The sequence below is a fragment of the Gobio gobio genome (assembly GCF_949357685.1).
Source record: "Gobio gobio genome assembly, chromosome: 10".
In the NCBI taxonomy this organism is placed as follows: Eukaryota; Metazoa; Chordata; class Actinopteri; order Cypriniformes; family Gobionidae; genus Gobio; species Gobio gobio.
The window spans coordinates 17,334,750-17,345,803 of NC_137116.1; the positions used below are offsets into that span (position 1 = coordinate 17,334,750).

Consider the following 11,054-nt stretch of genomic DNA (forward strand, 5'->3'; position numbering starts at 1 on the left):
AAAAAAAAATTGTTTTACACAACTGTGTTCAACACTGATAATAATCATAAATGTTTGTTGATCATCAGATCCTCATATGAGAATGATTAGTGAATTGTCATGTGACACTGAAGACTGGATTAATGATGATAAATTCAGTTTTGATCACAGGAATAAATGACACTTTAATATATATTCACATAGAGAACAGTCACAACAGAACTGTCACAATATTACAGCTTTTTTGTATTTTTAATAACCTAAATGCAGCATTGGTGAGCAGAAGAGACTTCTGTAAAAACATTAAAAAATCTTACTGTTCTCAAACTTTTGACCGGTAGTGTGTTTGTATATTAATCCTGCTGGGATTGAGCTATGAGGAAGTGCAAGTTTACTAATACTTTGTTCAATTTGAATAAATGATTTTGCTTTGCAAGTAATTTTGTGATTCTGCATTTCCTTTTGTAGGTTTTTTTTTTTTAATTGCGTGATATAGGTCTTAAATTTAATTCATAATGGTCTTGAAAAGGTCTTAAAAAGTCTTAAATTTGACTTGGATACCCTGGGGAATGAGTAGGTCTAAGGATTTATTGTAAAATCATTTTAAAAATCTGCTTTTTATCTGCGATATCAATTTCTTAAAGTCTGTCTTTAATATGAAATATGAGCCTCTTATGCATCCACTGTGGGGAAAAAACTCCTGTATATTTAAGAGAAACATATGGATTGTCATATACATTTATTTAGAGAGAAGTATTATTTATCTAATTTGTTACCAAAAAGTTTAATTCATACTGGATGCCAGAGGGCGCCTTCGAGCAGAAACTCCACATTTGCCTCAGTATTCAGGAAGTTTTCAGGAAATCCCTAATGTGAAGCTTAGCTAGCGCTGTAGTCTGAATAAAAGAAAGATAGAAACGCTTTGACTGAGTAAACATGAAGACAATAAACACGACCGCATCAAGATATGGTGTATTTGAGTTCTTCAAGCCTTCTCTGGTATTTTAATAATAATAAAGCAGTGCTGATTGACGTAGACTTTATCACTGTATAGAATACTATCCAATAACTACATTGTCAGCCTCATTCTGTGATAAGAAGCCACGTCAGCTCACAACTTGACCGACTATATGAAATGAGTTAAAACATGTTATTAAACGTATTTTGTTGGTTTATGAACGCTTCACATTACTAGTTTGTTCCAAACTGAGTTTTCAAACGCAAATTATAAGCGACTAACTTTACTTGTGTGTACAGCATTTTGAATGGGAATAAGTCAAAGCAATTTGAAAAAGCACCAAAATGACGGGACGAGCAAGAGAGAGATCAAGAGGCAGAGGTCGTGGTCAGGAGCCTGCTGCTTCTGGCGCGGTGAGTTTATTTATAATTAGTTGAATATGATATATCTTTATTGAAATAAGCTTTTTAGTATTCCAATTCCTCTGCAGCAACCACCATTATCACAAGAGGCTGCAAAGCCAGTTATGCCCACTGCACCTGAAGGACAGCTGGTGGGCAGAGGGAGACCTGCACCTGGAGCGATGTCTGAAGAAGGTAAGTGCAATTAGTGGAAATATATACTGCACTATTATATACTATAACATTCACAAATCCTGTATCTTACTCTTTTCTTTATATCTCCCTGTAGCAATGCTCACGATTTCTGCAGGCTTTCAGCAGGTAAAGATAGGGGAGAGAGGTGGGCGCAGGCGGGATTTCCATGATTCTGGTGTCCACACTCGCCAACTCATGGAACATGTGAAAGAGTGCAAAACAGGTAACACCAAAATGTTAATGAGCATGAATTGATTTTTGCTGTTTTGCAATATGCATCGCGGATACATTGATCTTGAAACATGTATTTCTGAATCGTGAATTATTGATTTCAGTCAATAATCGATTTAAAATGCTAAGAATCTAATTAATCGTGATTCAATAGCGATTCAGTGCTTTAAAATATATAAACATTAAATTGCTACATGCACAAATTCATGGAGATGTTGTGTGGTGTCATTCGCTCTCTCACAGCTCTCTTGCACAGATACATATAAAGAGAACAAAGAGGGCTTTTCTTACTATTCCGTGTAGAAAAGTTAGTTTAGGATTAGCTGGAAAAGTGCTTGACATTCTAGTCTATATTTGCAGCTCCCTAAATACAATGGCAAGCAGTTTTATAGAAGAGGCATTTAGTAGGGGTGTAACGATTCGTTTTAACAACGATACGATTCGTATCACGATTTGAGGTTGTCGATACGATTCAAGGACGATATTGGTTAATTTAGAACGATACGATCCGAAACGATTCAGTGACTTGAAATCGATTCAGTAACTTTTTAGCCAAAAATTGTGTGACTGAAATAATTATCTGGATACTGGTCAGTGCAGGTGAAGTTTCCTAGATTCCTGTTGTTTCTTGTAAGGGAATCCGGTATATCAATTAATTATGGATATAAACAAACAAGTAAACAACAATTAATGGCAAATGCATTCAAATTTTATTTGAATAAAGTGCAACCAACAGTTTAGGTTGAATTAACAGGAAGTTAACCTTTTCTGCTCTCATTTTCAATATTCAATACATATTCAATAAAAGCACAGTAAGTGCAACCAACATTTCAACAGTAGGTTAACCTGCTACTTCTGCTTTTGTTTTCCAACATAAAAATATTACAATATTAATATCAAAAATAAAGTGCAACTAACTTCTCTTCAGGTTTAATTAATAGTAAGTTTACCTGCTACTTTTGCTGTTGTTTTTCAACATTAAAATAATACAAATACAATATTAATATCAAAAATAAAGTGCAACCAACATTTCTTCAGATTGAATAAACTGGCTGAACCTGCTACTACTCTCAGTTTAATAAACAAACAATATTTAACAAAAGATAAAATGTAACCAACTACTCTTCAATGACTCTACAGATTTCTTTTTCAAAAATATCACCATGATCTGACCGCAGAACACTTCTCTGTGCGTTCACTATGTCGCCAGCTGTACTAAAACTCGCTCTGCTGGCACACTGGTGTCAGGAATGCACAGGTAACAAGCAAGGGTTGAAAGTACAGGTAGCTCTTTCTCCTGGTGGCTTGATAATTTCTCGCTCGTTGGCTTCTCCTCTGCCATGCGCCATGCTATGTTTTGTTTTCTCAAGCCCCGTTCACACCGCCAGCGACACGCAGCGACAAAGCGACACGATCCCATTCATTTCAATGAGCGCTGCTGCAGGTGCGTTGCGATGATGTCACAGATAGGCAGACTGAATCGAGTAACGTTTAACGCCTTTATCATTAAAAGTGCTAAGAAAAAACATCCATATAAAGTCTGACGTGCTTAAATCCAATGTGTTATTTCCTATGATCGATACAATCGATTGATTACCTTTTAAAACGATGTTAGATCGATATATGTCGTCCGGAAGGCCAACTTGCCGAGCACAGATTGATGTAGTTAGATCATAGGAAAATAAATCGATACATCGATGTAGTAGATTAGTGTTTCTCAACGGGGGCGGTACCGCCCCCCAGGGGGCGTTCAGAGCACAACGGGGGGCGTTGGAAGCAAGATTCTTGAAAGGGGGGCGTTCAGGTGTTCCTGGGGGGCGTTCACAAGTTTATACCAAAGATCCAGGCAAGACCAAATTAAACATGTATGCTAATTACTTGCAAAATAATGCCTACCACATTATAAAATCTGCCTGTTTAATGCGACGTAAACTATATCGTTTATTTTGCAATGACTAAAGCGCTCAATCCGGTGGTGGCTAGAATCCAGCTCTGACTGGAATCACGCAGCGGAGGAATGGGAAGTTGACAAGCCATTAAAAAAGTATTGACTTAAGAACCACAATAAATCATGTTCATATTCACTCCGGTGATGAATTTTAAAATTATTTAAACTAAATTATATTTGTATAAAGGTAAAACGTTTACATTTTTAGGCATTAATCAATGCAATGCCTAATGCCAAAATGTTTTCTTAAAAGCCCTATTCGCACGGGATTTATTGCCTGGTGACCTCTAGTCATTTGTAATAATTGCGGAGGTTGTTTGTGATCTTAATCCAGTGTGAATCGGCCATGTCTGTAATTTATAAAATTACCCCGCGAATGACCTACCATATTCCGCCGAACACACCCTGTGATAATATTAGTCCTATGCGAATCGCCATCTCTGTGATTTGGCCAGAATTTGGAGGGTCGTATATAAGTTTTACAAGGTTTTTGTTTCCTGTGCGCATTTGTATCCACATTTCGCGAAGAATGAAGGCTGCATTCATAACGCACACCGTTATAAATCCCTGTGCGGCTGTGCACATTATACTTTCACTTTAGAATTAGAGCCAATTTGGGAGCGAATTGCTTGAAAGGTGTGTTCAATATTATTATTAATGAAAAACACAAAAACAGAACAATACAATGTCAAGCTCGCTTAAATGGGTGCTTTTACATTTAGCTTTAATCTTCTGCATTCATATTGTCAGTTCCTCACTCTTGTGATAAATGAAATCTCCTGCTGCTGGTCTGTGCTCAGTTCAGTTTTTAATTGTAACTTCTGTTCTCTAACTGAACTATTTTTATTACTAGGTTATACAAAATCAAAACGACGGTGGAAAAGTGATGTAACCGGTGTAACACCGACTATCGCAACCAGAGGCGAACCAACATTGAGTGGGGGCCCCAGGCAAAATTAATCAATGAGGCCCTATTTAAATTTTTTTTTAATACAGCCTATCTTCGTTATCTAATTTTTTTACAACATACAAAAAGTAGTCAAAACACATAAAACCAATTTAAAAAAAAAAAATGTATAACAAAAATAAAAATACTAAATAAAGTGCTTTTGTTTAATTAACAAAATGTCAATCTTCATCTTCATAAGAGAAGATACAATACAATATCTTCAAAATACAGTACAACCTTCATATTTATAACCAATTGTCACCTTAAAAACGGTGCTTTGTGTGGTGGTGACAGGAACAAGAAATTATCCGACATATAGAAATATGGTTATCATTTTAATCGCTTTATTTTATTAGTTTTATATATAATAATTTATATTAGGCTAATTTAATTAGGCTGCTTAAATATATAAGCTGGGTGCTTGGAAGCGACGCGCACGCTTAAAGCTTGAGAAAAAAAACACCGGCAAAAGAAATGATTATAAATGTGTCAGAAAAAAAAAATAACAAGGAGCCATTTTATATGTTTATTATTAAACTAGTATTTTCTGAGTCAGTGTCGGCTGGAGAGATGAAGTTGACGATGCCGCCTCTCCGCTGCGCCTTGTGGACGCGCCTTTAGAGAGAAATGCACTTTTCATACGGATTACAACCAGAGAATATTTGTTTTCGATTTGAATTTGTTCGTTTAAAAGTAGACATTTCAAGCTTTCAGGCTAGATATAGTTCTCATATATATGTGAGGCAAGAAGCCTTATACGCGTAGTTTCGGTTCATTTATGAGATGCGCTGCAGACGAAAGAACGCGCGCGTCCTGTTTGCTTTCTTTATTGTATCTATTTTTAACTATTTGTTAGAGCGAGCGGCCAAGCCAAACGGATAAGTTCTCTGCTTAACAAATCAAATCAAAGGTGGCGAAAGCATTGCCTCAAAAGGCGGGGCCCCAGGCAAGTGCCTGCCTTGCCTGCCCTATTGCGACGCCTCTGATCGCAACAAGCCTAGATAACATAGCAGCACGCGGTAAGGAACTGTTGTTTTATGATACATCATATAATACAGCTAAATCTATAACGAAAAAACATTTATAAGTAGGCTATTGACATCATATCCGGGAGATAAGTCAGTAAAAACAAATAAAATCACACACTTTGCTTATCCCGTTCGAATGCATCCCGTGGGTAATTTCTAAATCACACGAGGTCCCCAGAAATACTAATCCCGTGCGAATAGGGCTAGTTCACCAAGTAGCCTAATTCACTGGTCAGGCATTATTGTTAACTCGCAAGACTGTAAGGAGAAAATGACAGTTTGACACTGTAATAACATTTAGGTAATGTATTAATTCCGCCGTCACATCTGAGCACAAAACGCTGCGTGGATAGTAGCTTATCAAGATAGTCAAAAAATAATTAATACTACAATAATTTAACGGTTCCTGTGTGTTTATTCTTGCTAGAAGCTTTTGTTTTTATTTTACTGATCATGAACACGAATTAATCATGACAAACCAAATTAGTTTTAATTTGTAGGCTATTAATTAGGCTATAGCCTACCATTGATGAAAACTGATACCAATGAATTTAGGCCTATAATTATAATATTTATTTTATTCATGAAAAATCATGATTATATAATTTATATAATTATTATATATTGAAAGTAGGCCTAAGGTTAATGATTAGAGCCCTGTGAAATCCATTAATAAATAAATAAATAAATAAATACAAATATATATATATATATATATATATATATATATATATATATATATATATATATATATATATATATATATATATATATATATATATATATTTTGTTTTTATTTTTTCATATTCCGCTAATTTTTCCCCCTAATTCCGTCTTAATTTTTCTGGATTCTGTTTTTTGGACTCCATTTTAATGGTTAAATATTTTTTTGTAATAAAAAAAAGCATGTCTAATTAATTTAAATAATGAAACCTATCATTTTAACAAAAATTACATCTTTACGGCCTTATGAAATAGCCTGTTTTCCCCCATCCAATTCCATTTCATTTTTCAAATTCTGTTTTCAAATCAAATGAAGACATTAAATATTAATTTAATTTAAATTTTATTCATATGAAATTAAAGTTTTTTGTCAATGTGCTGCACTGAGCTTTATTGATAAAATTAAATAAAATTAAAACATGGAAGAGAACGTGATAATTCCTTAAAAATATAAGTTTTGATAATATTTTATTATTAGTATTATTGCATTGAGACTTGTCTAAATTTTACTGTACAACAGTAATATATTTCTGTCAAATTAAACCGAACTTTTATTTTGACGGGTGGCCGTTTTCTCAAATTAACGGTAAAACGTGAACAAGAATAGAGGAGAGAGGGAGAAGGAAAACGGTGGTTTTGGGAAACGCAGCCCAGTTCAGTTCGACAAAGGTCATTGGACAGGTTGGCCAACCATGTATGGAGGTGTGTGCAGGAGAGAAGGGGGAGACAATGACTTGTCTGGCAGCATTCAATGCAGAAGGCAGAAGTTTGTTTAATGCAGTTTAAATTTATGTGGCTACATAAAATTAAAATTGATGATAAATCACTATTTCCCTTTGCAGTTTGACTGGCCCATTGGTTACCTGAAACAGTGGCCCATTTTACCTGAAACAGTGGCCCATTTTACCTGAAACAGTGGCCCATTTTACCTGAAACTGCTCATGCAAAAAAAAGTTGGCACAGCTGATCTTTTAAGAACTGTAGGGCTTAAATAATTATATATTTTTTACATAATTTCAACACAAAATTATCAAAAACAGTGATTATTAATCATATTGTATTATTGTGTGTGTGTGTGTGTGTGTGTGTGTGTGTGTGTGTGTGTGTGTGTTTGTGTGTGTGTGTGTGTGTGGAGGGGTGGTGGTGGGGGGGGGGGCGTTAAGAAGGGACCTGGATAATGGATAGGGGGCGCTGGCCCAAAAAAGGTTGAGAACCACTGTAGTAGATGAATCGTTACACCCCTAGTTTTTATACTGTACAAACTGTACATTCTATCCCCCTACACTACCCCTAAACCTACATATCACACACACACACACACACACACACACACACACTAACACACACACACACACACACACACACACACACACAGGGCCGTTTGAAGAAATTTGGGGGCCCCAAGCAAAATGGACATAGAGACAGTGCAAATACTGTTGTTGCATATACTGTCCATAAAATTTGAAAACATTTGCAAAAAACACCACTGTATCATTAAAAAAAATTTGTAAACCTTTAACCGTTTTTAAAACATATATAAACATTACATAGATAGACGGACCAGATATTCCTAACACTTTGGGAATACTTAAGGGTTACTAGTTGGTTTGTAAACTGTCTATAAACATTATCTAGATGGTTATTATAAAGTTGCAACAGATGACTATAATACCTTGATAAATAGTTAATAAACAGTACCAGTAAAACATGTGGGCAGTACCAGTAAAACATGTAAACAGTACCAGTCAAACATGTGGGTTGTCCTGATACTGTACTTCAAAATGTAACAGTGTAAAAATTGACACAGAATAAAGTAATTGTTCAAGATCTATTGGTAACTCATAAAAATAATGTCATATTTGCATAAACTGTCACTACCGTATATATCCCGACACTAGCACACAAAGATAAGCTATGAAAAAAATAATGTTCCTCTGCCTCTTTCTGGTTAAATAATGTTTATAATAATTGTTAATATAGCATACTATATTAACTATTCCAGGTTATTTATGCATAGCATAAATAATAGTTAGTATAGCATGCTATGCCACTTTCATCAAAACATATTACAAAGCTATAGCAATCTCATGTAATTTCGTCTGTTCGAAAAAAAAAAGTTGCTCTAACTGTTCGTTACAAGCAGCATTTGCCGTCAGGCAGGTAACGATAGCTAACATAAACATATTTTTGCTAGCCTACCTGCTGCAAACTTACACTTTTTTTGTACAAGACAAGTAGAGCTATTTTATCCAGTGTAATTTATCACATACCACTATCTTGTTTTTTTTCTTATCCTCCTCTTCCTTTCTCTATTTTCTTTTCTGGCTTCCTGAAGCATAAAATTCCGCTTCAAATCCGAGGATGTTTTGTATTTTGCCGCAGCAGAGATCGCGTGGTTGGCTGGCTGCTGTCAGCGACTTCTGAGAGGGGCCCCTTAAGGGGGATCCCGATAACAGTGTCATTGCACTTTACTGCATTGACTATCAATGGGGCGCTCACACAGTTTGTCGTTTCATTTTATTCTTAACCTGTCGCTGTCTTGGGGCCCCAGGCCAGCTCGAGGCCCCAAGCAATTGCTTGGTTTGCCTGCCTTGTCGCGACGGGCCTGGTGTGTATGTGTGTGTGTGTGTGTGTGTGTGTGTGTGTGTGTGTGTGTGTGTGTGTGTGTGTGTGTGTGTGTGTCAGTGTCCCTTGATTAGCTGACATGAGACGCATCCACACAGACAGGACACTGACACACACACACACACACACACACACATGTTGGTGCAACAGCATTATGAGGACTCTCCATAGGCGTAATGGTTTTTATACTGTATAAACTGTATATTCTATCCCCCTACACTGCCCCTGCCCCTAAACCTAACCCTCACAGGAGACATTCTGCATTTTTACATTTTTAATAAAACATTGTTTAATATGTTTTTAAAGTGATTTGATTTACGGGGACATTTGAAATGTCCTCATAAACCACCTTGATGTTGTAATACCAGTGTAATACCCATGTCATTATACAAATTTGTGTCCTCATAAATCACATAAACAAGCACACACACACACACACACACACACACACACACACACACACACACACACACACACACACACACACACACACACACACACACAGAGAGAGAGAGAGAGAGAGAGAGAGAAACAAGGTTTTTTTTTATCCTGCTTCAAAACTAAGACACTGCTGCCATCGTGTGTTCATTGAGGGAAGGGCAGCACACATTCCCCTTTTTTGTCCTTATTTAATCCCTCGGCATGGCAACACCGTTTGAGATATCCAAAATCCGTTCGCATTTTAGCATCTTCCGTATCTTTGTTTCATGTTGACCGAGTTTGGTGGAGATTGAATAAATCGCCTACGAGGAGAACGTAAAAACTCAGAGCCTGAATTATACCAATATTCACGTTCAAACCAAAATATCTGACTTCCTGTTGGTCGGAGCTAATGACTGTAAATTAGAAAGTTGTCCGGCTCGATGAGGTCAATATATATACTGAGTTTGGTGATTGTAGATGAAACGAAGCCCTTCACTTTTGTCAAAAGGTGGCGCTAGAGAGCCCCTCATCCCCGCCTGTTTCTGAGGCTTTGTCCATGTGTACTGACTGACATCTCTGATGTGTGTGTTAAGTTTCATGCAATTTCAAGCAATTTCAAGCATGCTAAGAGCCTCAGAACAACACTGCTACCTTTTAGTGAGGGGAGGGCAGACAGAGAATAAATATTCAGAAGAAATATATTAAATAAAATAAATATATTGATCTGAAAAATAGTATGATTATTTTAAAGCTATTTGGTTACATTTTAATAAAACATTGTTTTAGTATGTTTTTAAACACACACACATACACGTTGTAATACCAGTGTAATACCCATGTCATTATACAAATTTGTGTCCTCATAAATCACAAACAAGAGAGAGAGAGAGAGAGAGAGAAACAAGTTTTTTTTTATCCTGCTTCAAAACTAATACAATGCTGCCATCTTGTGTTCATTGAGGGGAGAGCAGCAGACACAGAGAATTTCTGTTCCCCTTTTTTGTCCTTATTTAATTCCTTGCCATGGAAACACCGTTTGAGATATGCAATATCCGTTCACATTTTAGCATCTTCAGTATCTTTGTTTCATGTTGACCGAGTTTGGTGGAGATTGAATAAATCGCCTACGAGGAGAACGTAAAAACTCAGACCCCGATTTAACCAAAAGTTCACCTTCAAACCAAAATATCTGACTTCCTGTTGGTCGGAGCTAATGACTGTAAATTAGAAAGTTGTCCGGCTCGATGAGGTCAATATATATACTGAGTTTGGTGATTGTAGATGAAACGAAGCCCTTCACTTTTGTCAAAAGGTGGCGCTAGAGAGGCCCTCATCCCCGCCCGTTTCTGAGGCTTTGTCCATGTGTACTGACTGACATCTCTGATGTGTGTGTTGAGTTTCAAGCAGTTTCAAGCAATTTCAAGCATGCTAAGAGCCTCAGAACAGCCAAAAGATTATTAAACTTTGACACGTTGCCATGGCAACAGTATTTGAAATTTCAGGAATCCATTTCATACGTCTCTATCTGTCATGTTTTCACATTATACTGATGAAGTTTGAAATAAATCTAGTGAAAATAAGATGGTGATTCAAA

At 36.4% G+C, this 11,054-nt stretch overlaps 1 protein-coding gene across 3 annotated transcripts in view; it reads left to right on the forward strand.

The window, feature by feature from the left end:
- LOC307132931 (piwi-like protein 1) overlaps positions 1–4,773 on the forward strand; it is a 16,799-nt gene extending 12,026 nt beyond the window's left edge. Inside the window, exons 1-4 of one of the 3 annotated variants that reach the window (XM_079827560.1) lie at positions 820–978; positions 1,237–1,350; positions 1,428–1,533; positions 1,628–4,773. In XM_079827560.1, coding sequence (XP_079683686.1) covers positions 1,282–1,350; positions 1,428–1,533; positions 1,628–1,788 — 336 coding nt within the window. In that variant the 5' untranslated portion in view covers positions 820–978; positions 1,237–1,281 and the 3' untranslated portion in view covers positions 1,789–4,773. Of the gene's footprint in view, positions 1–496; positions 1,351–1,427; positions 1,534–1,627 lie in introns of those variants that run through there. The other 2 variants (XM_079827561.1, XM_079827559.1) reach the window with 2 other exon arrangements.
- Positions 4,774–11,054: the final 6,281 nt, after the last annotated feature.